Source organism: Mus pahari, chromosome 19, assembly GCF_900095145.1.
Source record: "Mus pahari chromosome 19, PAHARI_EIJ_v1.1, whole genome shotgun sequence".
Taxonomy (NCBI): domain Eukaryota; kingdom Metazoa; phylum Chordata; class Mammalia; order Rodentia; family Muridae; genus Mus; species Mus pahari.
This window is the reverse complement of record NC_034608.1, coordinates 86041515-86059223: the sequence shown is the minus strand read 5'-3', so window position 1 is coordinate 86059223 and position 17709 is coordinate 86041515. Positions and strand designations below refer to the sequence as shown.

The window sequence follows — 17709 nt, the reverse complement described above, 5'->3', positions numbered from 1 at the left end:
CACCAGGAGCACCAGGAGCAGAGAGCCTGACTGAAATGAGAGTGTCTCAGGGATTCTGGCTAGAAGGTAGCCAGATTAGCTCGAGAATTAGATTAGATTAGATTAGATTAATTAGATTAGATATTGTGCCTTGAAGCTTGATTATATAAATGTATAGTCTCTGTCTCATTTATTTAGGAACTAGCTGGAATAAAGGAAAAACAATCACTTAAAGCATTGTTGTAACAGACAACTGTCCGCAGCCTTGACAACAAAAGCATCTGAATCTTGGGACTGTGCAAAGCTCATTGTGCCACAGCACATCTGCTGCCACGTGACACATGCCTGTGACTAGGCTGTAGGCCCAGCAGAATGTCCCCCCACCCCTGCCTCACATCCTCATATCCACCTGTCAAGGTCTGCTGCTCAGTCTACACTTGTGGCCATTGCCCGACAGCTCTGCCTGTTTTACTCATCGCCTGACCCATGAACTTCTGTTTACCAATAGATCCCCAGAGCCAAACCACATATCCACCTACCCACCCACTTACTTATCAACCCAACCTGTCACTATTCAGTCATTCCCCATCCAGAGCCACTCCATTAGCCCACCCATGAGCCAACCCATCCAACCCACCAATCTATCCACCCACCAGTGGTGCACACATCCATCCACCCACTAATCTACTCATGTCTTCATCCAATCACTGCCCACTCCCCAATGTTCCCTACATACCAAGTCTACCCACCCAATCACTAAGTACCACCTCCTTCACATAAAACCACCTATCCATGCTTCCACGTACCCATGTACTAACTTGCCCACAAACACCTCAATCTAACCATCCATCCAAGCAACCAAGCTGCCATGTGTCTATGCACACAATCTATGCATACATGCAGCCTCCCACATATCTATCCCTTGAACCATGACTCTACTGTTCCAACTCTGTTCAGCCACTGCTGAACAGTGTCTTTGTACTTCCCTGGACCAATCACATCACAGTGCTGTCCAGAACTGTCTCTAAGTAAGGGGCTTACATGCAGCTGATGCTGAGGTCCGCACCCCATTCTGCCTGTGACATCCAGCACCTCAGAGAAGCCTTACAAAGGTCAGCAAGCTGGCTGTTAGAGCATGGCCAGTTCTGAGTTAAGGCTGCCACAGAAGATTCTCACCGCACAGACCTCAAACCTCAACGCCACACTCAGATGAGGATGTACTCCAGGGCGGAGGACTGGCTAAGCTCACAGGGGATCCTGGGTTCCAGCCTCAGCTTGAGAGGTGAAGGTACACAACTAGAGTGACTTACCCCCTCACGATGCCACTTTCTAGGTAGTTGACTTGGATGAACTTCCCGAAGCGGCTGGAGTTGTTGTTGTGGGCTGTCTTGGCGTTCCCAAAAGCCTGAGAAGACAAAAGCAGAGCTTCAGACCCCAGCCTGGGCTCTCCATAGCCTTGGTCCTAGAACCCCCGTGGACACACCATTCTTGTCCCCAGAGCCCCGAGCCCCTTACTTCCTCAGAGGCTTGGATAAGAGGCAAAGGGCGGGGCAGGAGGGATAGCTCAGTGGGTCCAGTGCTTGCTACCAAGTCTGACAGCTGAGCTCAATCCGGGGACACACATTATAGGAGAGAGCTGCCTCCTGCAAGTTGTCCTTTGACCTCCATATGGGCACAGGTGTGTTGTGTGTGGAAACATACATATGCAATGCAATAAACTGTTTTTTTTTAGGGGCTTTCTTGTTACTAGTTTTTTTTTTTCAAATGTATGAGGGTATTTTGCTTGTACTAGGCACCTTGTGTGTCTATGAAAAGCAGAAGAGGGCATCAGTCGCTGAAATTGGCACTAAAGATGATTATAATTTGCCTTGTGGGTGCCATGAATTAAACCTCTGCAAAAGTAGCCTGTGCTTTTAACTGCTGACCCATCTCTGCAGCCCAACAATTTTTTCCCCCAAGATAGGATATCTCTGTGTAGCCCTGGCTGTCTTGGAACTTACTCTGCGGACCAGGCTGGCCTTGAACTCAGAGATCCACCTGCTCTGACTCCTGAGTGGTGGGATTAAAGGCATGAGCTACCACTGCCAGTCCAAAAGGGAGAAAAGAAAAACCTTAAGAAGCAAGTCTCAGGTGTGTAGAGGCAGCGTGTCCCCATGCGCTCAGCCTGCCTGAGTTCCGACAGTGTGACTCATGCTGGGTTACAGGAATATGAAGCATTATGCAACTTTTCACACAATTGTTCAAACTGTTGGGGGTTCAGCTTCTCACACCTGCACACCAAGCTTTTACCTTCTAAGTCATTTCTCTAGAGTCTGTTGTTTTGAGACAGGCTCTCACTCTGTGGCCTAGAGCTAGCAACCATCCTCTTACCTCAGCCTTCCCAGTGTTAGGATGATGAGCCTAACTTATAGCCCTTATTCTTTAGAAGCTATGCAGTCTTAGTTAAGTAGTGGTGGTGTATGCCTTTAATTCCAACATTAGGGAAGTAGAGGCGGAGGCAGAGGCAGAGGCACACAGATCTCTGAATTTGAGATCAGCCTGGTCTACAGAGTGAGTTCCAGGACAGCCAGGGCTACACAGAGAAACCCTGTCTCAAAAAACAAAATAAAACAAACAAACAAACAAAAAACCCAAAGCAAACAAAAAACAAAAACAAAACTAAAACCAACCAACTACATAAACAAAGTTAGTCAGTTAGTAAGCAAGCAAGCAGTCTATAGCATTTGATTATAGTGACAAAAGTCTGACTGAAGGTGTGTACCCCCACCCCCACTTCACACCTCCCTCCCCCCCTTTAAAGATTACACTGTAATTAAGTAATTTACTTACACGAGGGACATGAGATTTATCCTGGGCCTTGCACACAGGCTGGTCAAGGCTTCTCTTCCCTGACAGAGTTATGCAACGCCACCCCAAGTCAGACCTCCACCTTAAAGGTCTGAGTCTAAAACAATGGTTTATGGCAACCCCTGCCTCTGATCCTAGTCTTAGGAAACAAGAGGCAGGGGGATTACCATGAATTAGCCTGAGCTACAGAGAGACCCTGTTTTTTTTGTTTTTTTTTTTGTTTTTTTTTTTAAAGATTTATTTATTTATTTAATGTAAGCACACTATAGTTGTCTTCAGACACTCCAGAAGAGGGCATCAGATCTCATTACAGATGGTTGTGAGTCACCATGTGGTTGCTGGGAATTGAACTCAGGACCTTTGCAAGAGCAGTCAGTGTTCTTAACTGCTGAGCCATCTTTCCAGCCCCCCCCCCCCCTTAAATAACCCTACATGAAAATGACCCATCTTGTCTCTTAGTGGGGCTGGAGTGTCTGCAGTTGGGATACTCCATTTTGCAGAGAAGTTGCCATGACGCCTCAGCTTGGGGCTGCTTGTTACTTACAGATGAGCCCCATTAATCCCTTCCACACCCGTATGAGGTACGAGGCTCACTTTTAAAGGGCAGGGGACAACTTTCCCTGCAGACATCTTAATATGATGTCAGGCCCAGGTCTGAGGACAGCCAGCCAGCAAGGCCTGCAGAGTACAAGACTTTCTGATTCTGCGATTATGGATGACCCTGCAGGCTAGGGCTTTGTCTATGCCTGGTGACCTCATGTGTCGGGTATGTGTCTGAGTACACAGTGACTTTTCAAAGTCAGGCTAAAAATATCTGGTCACAGCTCTGAAACACAGAGGAGCTCAGAGTGCAAAAAGGGGATGGCACCGGGCTGGCTGGGGGTGGCTTGCAAGGGGAACCAGCAAAGGGGTGGACAAGCCCTGTTAAAGCTATTGAACCACAGGCCTTGGCAAGGTGCCAGGGAAAGAAAGGGCTCAGCTTCCAAAGAAACATAATATTCCTCCTTTCTAATATAAAAGAACATTGCTAATATTAGTTTGTGCACTGCTAAAAGTAGATCCTGATTCGATCTACGGATTCCACTTTGAGTTCAGGTCCAGAGGAAATAACAACAGCCAAGCGGCTGGGAAGAACAATGTGGTCATCACACAGTGGATGCTATCTAGCCTTAAAAAGAAAGGAAGGAGCTGGCACAGTGGGGAAAGTGTTTGACATGCAAATGTGACGACCTGAGTCCAAAGCCATAGAAGCCACAAGGATGGTGGACATAGCACAACTGTCCAGAAGCTAGTGGGACCCTGTCGCAGAAATGAGGAGAGACCTGCCTCAAACAAGGTGGATGGTAAAGACTGACTCTTCAAAGTTGTCCTCTGACTTTCATATGCACTATACACACAGATGCACGCAAGGCGCACAGACAGGCACACACACAGACACACGCAGATGTGTACACACACACACACACACACACACACACACACAGATGCACGCAAGGCACACAGACAGGCACACACACAGACACACGCAGATGTGTACACACACACACACACACACACACACACACACAGATGCACAGACACACACAGCTTTAGCATGCATGACTTATATTTGCTTTACAAAGAGTCAAAGTCTCATGATGCTGCACAGACTGACCTAAAATTTGTGATTCCTCTGCCTTAACTGGTGCTCACTGAGGTCAAAATAGGGTGTCAGATCTCCCGAAACTAGAGATACAGACATTTGTGAGCCACCAAGTGGGTGCTGGGAATCTATCTGGATCCTCAACAAGGGCAGTCATATCTCCAGTTCATCCTTGCCCTCTTATTTTTTGGTCTTACTATGTAGCCTAGACTGGCCTGGGACTCATGGAGATCTGCCTGCCTCTGCCTCCCAAGTGCTGGGATTAAAAGTGCGTGCACCACACTTTCCAGGCTCAGACTTTTAAAAGCACGTTTTCTAGTGAGGTCAAAGCCAGTCTGGGCTATATAAATTGTCTCATAAGCATACATTCTGCATCCTTGCTGTGCCCCACCCCAACACACTCTCGTTTGGGCTGTGTCCTCCACAGTCCCTGACATTCAACAACCAATGGTCTCCTCTTGAGCCTAGGAGCCTAAGTGTAGCCGCTAGTGGCTTGCCCAGCAGGTGCAGGTGGCAGCTGCTCCACTAGACACCAGAGGCTAAGCTGTGCATTTCCATGGTTTCCAAACTGGGTAGTGCTACCTGCCTGTCATATCTTGGCACCTGGGAGGCTGAGGCTAACCTGGGCTACATAAGCAAGCTCCTGTTTCACAAAACCCCAAAAATTACAACAGAAAGGGAAAGCAGTGTAGGCTGAAGCACACCTGCACGCAGGCAGCATTTTTCTTTTGACCTTCAGCTCCATGAAGCCTGTGGGAGGCCCTCTGGAGGTCCAGTGAGCCTGGGCTGCCTTCCTCTAAAGGGATGCCATGGGGGAGAGGAAAGGGTGACACAGAACTGTTACGGGAAATACAATAAATAAATAAATAAGCAAGTTCCCAAGCTACAACCAGCTACTACCTACCCTGCAGGTCTTTGCCAGCACACACTGGCGGGCAATGGCCAGCCTGTTTTTATCTTGTGGACTCTCTGGCCTGGAGCTCTCAAAAGGTTTCCACCCAGCTCGCTAGGTTTCGACTAGCAGGTCACTACCACATCAACCCTGTGCTTCAAATCCCTCAGGAAAATCCATGCTTTGCTGCCTTACCTTTCTCTCTTGAACCCAGGCGACCCTATGTGTGAAGGAAACCACAACACAAACATAGTTCAGAAACAACAGTAACTCAATCGCTGGGCGCAAAAACTAAAATCCTAACTTGTAAGCCTCATTAAATCTAAATCCTCCAGTGGTGAATCCTGATGGATCTGCCATTGTAACCGGGAGACACTCTACATTTTGTCCCCACTCTATGTCTGTCCAAAGAGACCTAATTCTCTCCTGCTTCCTTTCTTATTTGTTTCTCAAGAAGTCACTTGAGTGTGACTCACTCCTTGTCCCAGGAGAACAGAATTAGCATCAACATACAAACAGCACCAGGAGCTGGGCGTGGTGGCGTACGCCTTTAATCCCAGCACTCGGGAGGCAGAGGCAGGTGGATTTCTGAGTTCGAGGCCAGCCTGGACTGTAAGTTCCAGGACAGCCAGGGCTATACAGAGAAACCCTGTCTCAAAAAAGACAAAAAAACCCCCCAAAACAACAAAAACCAACCAAACAAACAAAAAAAACCACAAAACAAAACAAACAGCACCAGGCCCATACATAACACAGAACCACCATGAAAAATTGCATTGCTCCTGACTGACTAGCAGCTATGCTTTCTGAATAGAAAGTTCTAGTGGCTTCTTCTAGGTTGTCTCTTATGGTCATGAATAAACTTCTGGTTGCATTCTATGTAGCTTTGTGTGAGTGAGTGAGTTTAGACTTTGAGACAGGGTCTCATGTAGCCCATGTTGGCCTCAAGGGCTTAAAGGCATGGATGACCGCGAACCATGCATCCTCCTGCCCCAGTCTCCTAAGTGCTGAAATAACTAGAGAGGCCCCACCCGAATTACGTGGTGCTGAGGGCAGAACTCAGAGCTCTGTGACCTGAGCTTCAACCCCTTCTCTTCTCTCCTCTGTCTCCCTCTGTCTCTCTCTGTATGTCCCTCCCTGTGTGTCTCTGTCTGTCTCCTGCCCAAGCTAACTCTGAACTCCTGGGCTCAAAAGATGCTCCTGTCTCAGCCCCAAGTGCGTGGGGTGGGGGGTGTCACAGAGGAGTACTGTCAGACCTGGTCCCCACTTGCTCTTGACAGCTGTAGTGAAGGGCAGAGGTCTCACCACAGCAGTCATAGGGAGAACCAGCCACTGAAGAATGATAGCCGAAGGGTGGAGGTAGAGCTGAACTGCAGATACAGGAAGTAGAGCATCACCATGAAGTCCCAGCTCCTCAGTGAAAGAGGACAAGGAAGCTCCCCAAGGCCTGCCTCACACCCCACTTCCACCCAGAGGTTCTTCTGGTCTCTTCCAGCCTTGGAGCTCAGCACAGCTCTGGAAAGCTGCTGGCCACAAAGACACCCGACAACTATACACATCAGGGATGTGATTAGGGTTGGGTGACTGTGGGACAAAAAGTCCCCCACCGTCAGTGCCCCTGACCACAGAAGGCACCAAGTGTCAGCCACAGATGAAATGGGAAATGAAACAAGTGCTCTGGATGAAACTCCCCCCCCCCCTAAGATGGACCCATTACTACCCAAGAATCCAACACATGCAGCAAAATCTCAAGTACTGTTGGAGATGATCCAGTAGGTGAAGTACTTGGCCACTCAAGTGTGAGGAGCTGAGTTCAAATCCCCAGAACTAACATAAAGCTGGATATACAGCATGACCGTCTGGAGGTGGAGAGAGGAGAATCACAGGGGAGCAGAAAAGCAAATAAGGTGGAAGGTGAAGACCACACCTGAGGTTGCCCTGACTTCCACACCTAGGTCACGCAACACACACACACACACACACACACACACACACACACACAGAGCTAGGAGTGGTAAAAATTATTGATATAGGATTTCACTATGTAGCCCAGGCTGGCCTTAAATTTGCTATGTAGCTCAGGCTAGTCTGCAACCCCTAAGCCTCCTCCCTTGCCTTACAGAGCAGCAGGATGGCAGATCTACACCAGCATGCTGAGTAACTGGACAAATCCTAAGACCCTGTCTGAGTCAGGAAGGGACATTTAGGGCTTTCTGTAGCCAAGTAGCTCCTGAGACTAAAGAAAGGAAGGGGAAGCAGACATGCCAGCTTCTCAGACTTCATCCACCTTGTTTTTGGGACATGGTTTCTCATTGTCCTGGAGCTAACCAAGTGGGTAGGCTGGCCAGGAGCCCCAGGGACTGTCCTGTCCCCGCCTCTCTGGGCTGGGACCCAGCTCCTGATGAAGGTGCTGGAGCTCCTAAAGAGGGGCTGGGGATGGACCTGGGCCCTCACACCTGCTGCCTCTCCTGTTCTGAACCCAGGGTTGTATGATTGGTCTCCTCCCTGTGTGTGACAAAACACCCTACAACAACTTTTTGTGGGGGTGCTTAAGATGGGAACCCAGGTCTTTAGTCATTTCCCCCACTTGCCATACCAATGCTTTCACCACATCAGCGACCACCTGTTACCTTAGAAAGCCCGTGATGTCTAGAGCCGGGCAATAGGTTAGGAGCTCAGGGCTCACTTAGCAATGTAAAGGCATGTCTGTCATCTGAGCACATCCTGATGGAGGTAGGAGGATCAGGAGTTCAAGGTCATCCTCAGTTACATACTACATTAGAAACCAGCCTTGGTTACACCACACCATTGCTCAAAAACAAGTAAAATTGTAAAACAAAGAAGATTCGGATTGTTTAAAAACAAACCTCTCCAAGGGTATAGTCAGTCACTGATACAATCGAAACACTGTAGTCCAAGTTTGTCCCCAAACTCCTGGGCTCAAGAGGTCAAATGATCCTACCTCAGTTTCTCCAGAATAACAGGTACAAGCCACCACAACCAGCTTCATCTCTGAATTAATGGATGGGTTTATTATACATTTCCATGTATAGAGTCAGAAGTGGTAGCAAAGGCCTTTGATCCTAGCACTTGAGAGGCTGAGGCAGGGAAATCATGAATCTACAGCTACATTTATTTAATGTGATACCACAAACCAAACCAAACCAAACCTAACCAAACCAAACCAAACCAAACCAGAAGCAAAAACCAAACCAAACCAAACCAGAAGCAAGGTGCTTGTCCTGATAAGGTCACCTTGGCACAGGCTAGCTATGTGTGGGGTGTGGGGGTGGGAAAGGGAACCGAGACTGAGAAAAAGTCAGCCTCAGACTGGCCTGTGGGCAAGTCTGTGGGACATTTTCTTGATTGATGATTAAAATGGGAGATCCCACCTCACGGTGGGTAGTGCCACCCCTGGGCGGGTAGTCCTGGGTTCTATAAGAAAGCAGGCTGAGCAAGCCAGGAGAAGCAAGNCAGTAAGCAGTACCCCTCCATGGCCTCTGCATCAGCCCCTGCCTCAGCTTCCTGTCCTGACTTCTTTCGATGATGACTGTGTTGTGGAAGTGAAATCAGGCCTCTCCTCTCAGTTACTTTTGGTTGTGGTGTTTTACCACAGCAACACAAATGGTGGCCCACACCTTTAGCCCTAGCACCTGGGAGGCAGAAACAGGAGTATCTGTATGAGTCTGAGGCCAGTCTGGACTACAGTAAGTTCTAAGTCACCAGGGTTACATAATGAGACCCTGTCTCAAAAGCAACAACAAATATTTTACAAGTGTTTTCTCTCTTCCTTTTCTCTAAAAACCTGTTATACTATGACCTGTCTGAGTATCTATGGAGTGTGTGATGGTAATTTAGGTTTTTATTAATTTACTGGGGGGGGGGGTTGCACATATAGGTCAGAGGACAACTTGCAGGAGTCAGCTGTTTTTCCATTATGTGGGTCTCAGGGATTGAGCTCAGGCTCTCAAGCTTGGCAGTCATCACCTTTACCACCTGAGCCATCTTTCTGGGCCCAAATTATTTTGCAGTGCTGAGGGTAAACAACGGGCCTTTGGGCACTGAGCCTCCATAATATTTTCGTTTGTTGAGGCAAGAATGACAGGCACATGCCACTCTCCTGATTGACACCTGTTATCTTAGGGCACTGCTGACAGTGGCCACCAACCACAGTGTGGGGCAGTGGACTATGCCAGGCAACTTGATAATATTGAGTGTGCTCACCTGCTTCTGACCAAGCCCCTGTCACATGACCACACTCCCTACACAGGAATGTGACCTATGGTCACAGAGATCAGAACAGAGTTCTCCATGCTAATGAGGTATCTAGAGGCCCCGAGGGTTTAGCCAATAAGCTTACATTCCTTACTGCAATAAGTATTTAATCTATGGTCCTACCTGAGGGCATGGTATGTACCCATTTTCCATGATGAGCACTCAATAAACAGTTTGGAACCAAGGACTGTCTCTTTTATCAAGAACCTCCATGGGGAGCATGAAGGCCTTTGTCTACAGAGCCCCACTGCCTAGGTCTCCTGCAGAAGGCCTTTCTGTGCTCCTGGACAACTGCTGCTAAACTAAAGACAATCTAGAGCTAAACTGGAGTTCCCTCTCCTCCTGGCCCTCAGCCTGTGGTCCTCTTCTGTTCCTAACTCCCCAAGATCCAGCAGCATCTGGATGTCCAGGAGTTTGGGAGCCCCTGTCCCTGGGCTCCTCATCACAGGTCTGTGGGTCCCCAACCCTCCCAACTCCTCTGCACAGTTTCCAGTGGCAACTGGACACTCACGAGTCAGGGAACCTCAGGTTCTTCCACACCTTAGGCTGCATTTTCCCATCCCCGAGTGGTATATCAGCACTTCCCTTGAGCCCAGCACCTGACAGTTGAGCAGGGTAAATGCAGTCTAGCATCTCCACGTTTTGTCTGCCCAGCAGGGTTTCCATACCCCAGTGAAACTCTGAACCACACCACAGAGCTCCAGCCATCTGCCACCCTGTCCTTGCTCCCCTGCTACAGGAACAGAGGAGAACTATGGGGCGAAGTGTTCTTGCTCTCAACTACATTGACAAGAAACAAGCCTGGCTGTACCACTCATAGCAGGGAAACTGAGGGAAAGAGGCAGTTCAACAAATCACCTTCCAGGAATGTGGGTGCAGTGTCCTGGGGAACCTGGCTTTGAACCGCTTGGAGGTGCCATCGCCTGCACACTGGAGACTGGGCAGCTTTCAGAGGCTTCAGAAGGCATAATGACAGTTAGCGTTCAGAGATGGGGGACAGAACCAAAGGTACCAACCTGAACAGGGTTCCACTACCAAAATGGGGAGTGGTGCTGCGTGTGAAGGACCTTACTCCCTGGATGCTCTTTCCATGTTTCTTTCCTAGAGACAATATCTCACTACAGAGCCCCTGCTAGCCTGGAACCTGCTCTATGGATCAGACTAGCAACAAATCCAAAGTTTTACCTGCTTTTGTCTATTCACTGCTAAGATTAAAAGTGCTGGGGGCTGGAGAGATGGCTCAGCAGTTAAAAGCGCTGGATGCACTTCCAGAGGACCTGGGAGTACCCACATGGCCACTCACAACTGTAAGTGCAGTTCCAGGGGATCTAATACCCCCACACAGACAAACGTGCTGGCAAAACACTAATGCACATGAAATAATTTTTTTTTTTTAAAGTGTGCCACGAGTGAGAGGCTGGGAATCTGGCTCAGTAGATAGAGCCCAGCCTAGAATTGCCCAGAGAGGGGCTCAGGGTGTAGCTTGAGTGGAGTCTCTGCCAAGAGTCACAGACCCATCTACACATGCCTACCACAAAACCACAGTATCTGTTTGTAAGGTGGGACCTGAGTTTTGATGTGGAGTGATTACTACCATCCAGGAACACACATCTTCCCAATTCCTATTTTCTCCTTTCTTCCTGGTTGGGAAGAATGCTTACGAGCTTCCTTCCTTGCAAATGCTGAGAGACAAACCAAGTGCTTAGTTGTCATCATTATACTGGGCCTTGGAACCTAGAAATAACAATGTACCCCCCATACTGAAACATAGTGCCTCTGACCAACAACTTGCTTGCCACTCTCACCCCACAAGTCTTTGTGTTTTTTAAATGCTCTTACATACCCTGGCTGGCCTCAAACCTAGTCTTTGCTGAAGTTGACCTTGACCTCATGATTGTCTTGTATCAACTCCAAGTAGCTGCTGGACTGCACATCTGTGTGCTGCACCCTGCTTCTCTTTACCTGGTCATGTACACTCCAGGAGATCTGTGTGTGTGTGTGCGCACGCGTGCGTGTGTGCGCGCTGTAGATCTGAGTCTGTGTGTGTGTGGGTGCGCGTGCGCGCTGTCTGAGGGGAAAGTCAGCACACAGGTCTAGTAGCTCAGGAGTTCTGGTGGGGGTGAGGTATATGGGAGTCAGTTGGGGAGAACCAGTGTGGGTCTTTCTATGATAGCACGCTCTGGTCCTTTGGCAAAGCAGCACAAAGAACAGTACTCACACGGGCCCTGTGCATTCCTTTTGAGACATTTGATATTGTTTTGGGGACAGTGCCAAACTTGCCTCAAACTCTCAGGCGCTGGCATGACAGGCGTGTCCTACTGTACCCAGCTCAAGGAAACCTTTTTTGGGTACTTAAACTATACCCCATAATTTCACTCAACTCTTAGATGTGGTGTTTCCAAAAATGTAACTCCCCCCCAGGTCTGAAATAGCCTCGAGGCAAGCAAAGGCCCTCCCCTCCCCTAGAGGGGTGCACCAGGGAGAAGCTGGGAGGCTGCAGGGCAGACCTAGAGTGCACAGCTGTCCCCTGCCAAGGGCTACTCGGGCCGCTCTGAAGCTGACCATATGTGGCTTCTGCATGCCTCTGAAGAGTCCTTTTTAGTCTATTTGTCTCCACTCAGAAACCAGCCATAACCACATGCTATCTATCATAAGTGTACTTTGCTTCTGCGCTGTTCAGCCTGTCTGGGTTGCCCTGAGAAGAGAAGCTGCAGTCTCCGTTTAGCACCTCACAATGAAACAGCAGGAGGCTGGGTAAAGTGGCCTTTGTTCTATCTGGCAAGGCAAGGATTTGTACTTCTCTAATACCCAGGAAGAGAAGCAAGAAAGGCCTGTCTCTGTCTGCCTTTTGTTCTCAGCACATGCAGGACTTCCAGAGTGTGTGTTCACATGGTAAAAAGCTCACTATGAGTTTGCACATAAATTCAGGTCATAAACTGAATAAGAGGTTTATAACAGAGAATGTCTACATGCATATCCACTAGGAACAATTACCTGGCTAAACATTCATCATTTGTTACTAGCTTACAGGTTCATAGAAAGTTAAAAACTATAACTAAGCTGTCCTTGTAGTTTTTTTTTTTTTTTTTTTTTTTTTTTTTTTCCGAGACAGGGTTTCTCTGTGTAGCCCTGACTGTCCTGGAACTCACTCTGTAGACCAGGCTGGCCTCAAACTCAGAAATCTGCCTGCCTCTGCCTCCNNAGTGCTNGGANTAAANGCNTGCNCCACCACACCCAGCTAGTTTTGTATAGATAAACCCAGTCAATATCTTATCTCCTGTTTTTGCACCTGTGGTCTTGTGGTGTATATCTTCTTTATGACTTTCGGTTAATGGTCTCTGTAATCCCTTGGAAGGAGCCCTAAGTTTTAGAAGTCTGTTGTTATCTCAGAATTAATTAAGCAGTTCTATTATAAAAGGGTCTTGAATGTCTTTGTGCTGCCATTCTGAACCATGGTGACCCTAGCTAGCATGCTAGTTGTTTCTGCAGAATAAACTCTCTTTGTTTTTGCATACTGAGTCTGGGGTCTTCCTTCAGCGATTTTCCAACCCTTCACCTCTCTAGGAATGGTCCTGGGACACACACCTGTTAGCAGTGTTTCCTCATCTACCCCACACCCTTCCTGCCTGGCCAGCTGCTAGCTCACTCTCTCCCTTCTTTCTGAAAATGCACTGACTCTTGTAGGTCCCTACTGCTCTCTGGCTCCCAATGTCCTTGAGGTAGGATGTGTGCAGGTTTGCCTCAAGTGCTGGGTAAAGGTACCAGAGTCAGGAACTCGATGGCCCAGTCACTACTCCTTCCCAGTGTGTGGCAAGGCAGGAATTCCTACATTACTAACCCTGGTTATGACTTTCATTGTGTCCTCTGCAGGTCTCAGAGCCTCTATGGGCACATCAGATACCACAGATACTGGTCATGACTCCAGGTGCCCACAGGCTCCTGTCATGATCCTCATGTTAGAGTTAAGGTAAGTTAGGAAACAAGAGCAGGGATGATGGGAGAGTGAAGGGGAGGGACTCCAGAGTCATGGTCAGTCTCTGGGCCTGGTGGCCTCCATGTCCCTGGCAGGCAGTGTGAAGGCAAGACTGAGATTTCCACATCTCCAAGGCAGGGATGTGGTGATGGTTGATGGTTCATAAGAAAGTGGGCTTGGTAGACTTAGTAGACATTGGTAAAGTGATGGTTATGTATGCATGAGAGCCTGAGCCTAGCACCCCAAACCAACATAACAGAAAGCCAGCATGGAGGCTGGGCTTGTAATCCCAGTAAATAGAGACAGGAGGGTTCCTGGGTTTAATGGCCAGAGCCAGCCTAGTCTGGTGGGCAGGGTCCAGGCTACTGAGAGATCCTGTCTCTAAAATGAAGGTGGATGGCACTTGAAGACAGGTACCTAAGGCTGTTCTCTGGACTGTATACCCCTTACAGACAGACAAGACAGACAGACAGACAGACAGACAGACAGACAGACAGACAGACACACACACACACACACACACACACACACAGATAACCCTGCCCTGGCCAGCCACAGCACTGTAAAGTTATCTGCTGCCACTGAGACTCCTGCATGGACAAATCCAGCCTCTAGGCACCATGATGAACGCCTACTTCCAAGACTTCCTTTCCCAACTCCCCCACACTGTTAGAGGACCCAGGAGAGAGTGCCCACTGTGCACACAGGTGTCTGCATCGAGCACAGGTGCCAGGAACCAGGAGCCAAGCAAATACACATGGCATATGACAATTCATCTTTCCAGGGCTCTAGACTTTTCTCTATGTACATGGAGGTACAGCCATCCCTCAGTATCTTAGGGAGACTCTGCACACTCCAAGTCTTCCTGGGGCTCAGCACACGGACACATGAGTGCTGTGAGTGACTGCTGTGGGAATGCCTAGGGAATGGCAGTCCTGTAGCTTGGTCCCAATGTAGCCAGAGACCTGAATGACTACACTACAAGTATTCACTCACCTCAGACCCAAAGCCCACCATGGACTGACCCTCTCAGACCCAGAGCCAAAACAAACCTTTAACTTGTCACCTCAGTCAGATGTTTTGTCATACAATGAAAAATAATGACAAAAATGATGTTTATTTGTGTATATTTCTATGTGTATATCCATCTCAGGATGGAACCTGGAGCCTTGTGAATGCTAGTCAAATACTAGACCTGAGCCACAACCTCAGCCCCTCATGGGGAGACTCTATGCACCACCCTGGGCCATGCCCCTTGCCCACTGCAGACCTTTTCCACCACTCTGTCCTAGTGTCCATTCCTGCTGTGATGATAACATGCCCTAAGAAAATAATCCTGGGGGAGAAGAGATAACTTGGTTCCCAATCCCAGGAATAGCATCCATCATTGTGGGAGTCAAGGATGCTGCTTAACTAATTACACACACACTTAGCAGTGGGTAGAACAAATGTATCAAACTGTATTTAGCTTGCTTTCTTCACTCAGTCTTGGACCCAAACCCAAAGGGATGGTGCCACCAGACTGGTGTTTCTTCCTACTTCAATGGTACAATCAAGACAAGACAGTTACCACAGGCCAATGTGGTCCAGACACCACCTTCACAGCTGATTCTAGACTTTGCAAGTTAGTAAGTAAAACCAAGTATCCAAGACTTCCAGTGGACACCCACGAGCACAGGCAGAACCAAACCCAAAATTCACATTAGATCTTTCTGAAAACTCACTAAGCCTACAGGCTTCTCACACAAAAGAAAAGGTGAAACCCAAAGCTGCTCATTTCTGGATTTTTCCACTTAGTATTTCCGAACTGCAGTTAACCATGAAAAACTGAAGCCCAGAAATCAAAGCTGGTTAGAAGGGGCTGACTGATGTCCACTGTCTGCAAGAAAACCTGCACTGGGCTGGGGATGTGGCTTGGTTGGTAGAGTGATTGTAGATTAGTTGGTAGGGTATTTATAGCTCAGTAGACAAAGGGCTTAAATAACATTCACACGAGCTTCCATTCCCAAAACCACATAAACTAGGCCTGTCATGCCTGTCAATCTGATATTTAGGAGGTAGAAGCTAGTGGATCAGGAGTTTGAGGTCATTCTCAATGATAGGACAAGAATGAGGCCAGCCTGGGTTCTATGAGACCCTGCTGAAGGACAGTAAAAGAAGGGGAGGGGGGGAAGTCCAAAGGATCCTACTGATCCTGAGGACAGTCTGGCATAAAACCTTTGTAGGGGAATTCCTATTACTGATCTCATGGGTGCAGGAAGACCCGTGACTTGATGGACTACAAAATTCGGCTTCCTGGGAGCACCCAGGCTGGAGGCCCTGTGATACCTCAGCACTTCTGCCAGCTGCTCAAAGTCCAATAGCTCTCAGCAGGGCCCCATTGACATCTGGACACACTGCATTATGACTGGAAATTGTCAGGTGGGTGGGGCATACACTCCCAAACATGGACAGCAGGGAGGACAAGAGGTATGACCTTTGTGTGATTCTCTGGCACCCCCTCATGCACATGGGACCTGCTTGTCTTGAGACACCCTACAATCCAGGGGTCCCCTAGACTGCTTTCTCTCCATGGGGTCTAAACAGCCCCTAATTCTGCATTCTGCTCTGGATCTCTATGTATCTGATTATCCGTCCATCCATCCCTCAAGGGCCTTAGATTCCAAGGCTTAAGTCACATTGTTCCTTCCTGCCTCCACAGTGGGTATCTAGTGACCCTGCCTTGTTCAAAGACCTCATCACCTCCCAGGAAATGCCCTTCAGTCCCCACCACTCAGCCCCATACACATCAGCCTCCCTAGCAAACACCATTATCTTCATTCCTCCCAGCTATCCACAACACCCTCCATGTTTAAACTTTGAAACATTATTTTTATTTATTTTGTGGAGGTCAGAAAAGAACTTTCAGGAGTAGGTTCTCCCCTTCTACCATGCAAGACCCAGGGCTTGAGCTCAGGTCCTGAAGCTTGGCAACAAACTCCTTTACCCACTAAACCATCTTGCCAACCCAGGATCAGGCACCTTCTAAGGAAGACAAGAGGGTCCTTGAATTTGTTCTACCTTAGATGAGCTATCAGTTGACTAAAATCCTCCAAATGGTTCCTGCAGCCATCTGAGACCCCTACTTCACTGCACTAAGATCAGCCCTTCTTAGCCACTGGTCTTACCTGCTTCTACCCCTCCCCACCCCAAAACTCCCTGAGGCAAGCTGCCCTTGAAAGCAGCCTCTTAGCAGGATGGGCTTATACATGTGGACTCATGTCCTGCTCCTACCCCTGGATGCTTGGGTACTCCAGCCCTCAAGTCACCCTCAGCAGGCTGCTACAGGGTGCTGTTCCATGTGGGTAAGCAGTAACTACACTCCTTGCTCCTACAGCATTGCTCTAGTGGTGAACCCTGAAGGGTAGAGATTTCTCTGGCTGGGGAGCCTAATTGTAGCCAGCTGTGCTGAGGCGTGAAATGGTCACATAGTTAGCAAGCAGAGGAACCAAATGGTATCTGACCACAGGGTGGAGTATTACTCAGCCATGAAAAACAAGAAAAACTTCAACACACCCTGTAACACAGATGTATCCTGGAAACACGCTTTGAGTGACCAATGGTCACGTGATAAATGATGAAACTCGTATGAACCAGCCATAGCAGGCAAAGCCAGAGACAGGAAGTAGATTTAAGAGCAGTGGGCATTGACAACTGATATATACAGGGAATCTTTTGTGGGAGATGGAATATTCTGGGTAAGATAGGGGTGATGGTTGTACAACACTGAATGTACCAGATGGCATTGTGACAGTTGATTTTGTCAACATGACAAACCCAGAGAGAAGAAACCTCAATTGAGGAATTGTCTCCATCAGACTGGCCTGTGAACATGCCTGTGGAGCATTTTCTTAACTGCTAACTGATGGAGGAGGGCCCAGTCTACTGTGGGTGACACAATTCCTGGGCAAGTGGGTCTGAGCTATATAAGGAAGGCAGGTGAGTACTGAGTGTGGTGCCTTAAATCCTCCCAGCACTCTACAGAGTTCAAGGCTGGCCTGGTCTATATAGTTGAGTTCCAAGTCAGCTAGTACTATGTATGTATCAAAAAAAAAAAAAAAA

The 17709-nt window shown here is 48.3% G+C and overlaps 1 protein-coding gene across 4 annotated transcripts in view; it reads right to left on the bottom strand.

Annotated features, from left to right (window-relative positions):
* The window catches only part of Myo9b (myosin IXB), a 91139-nt gene that overhangs the window by 47145 nt on the left and 26285 nt on the right, over positions 1–17709 (bottom strand). For all 4 annotated transcript variants that reach the window (XM_029531689.1, XM_029531690.1, XM_029531691.1 and 1 more), the window contains exon 3: positions 1290–1384. In XM_029531689.1, coding sequence (XP_029387549.1) covers positions 1290–1384 — 95 coding nt within the window. The remainder of the gene's footprint in view (positions 1–1289; positions 1385–17709) is intronic.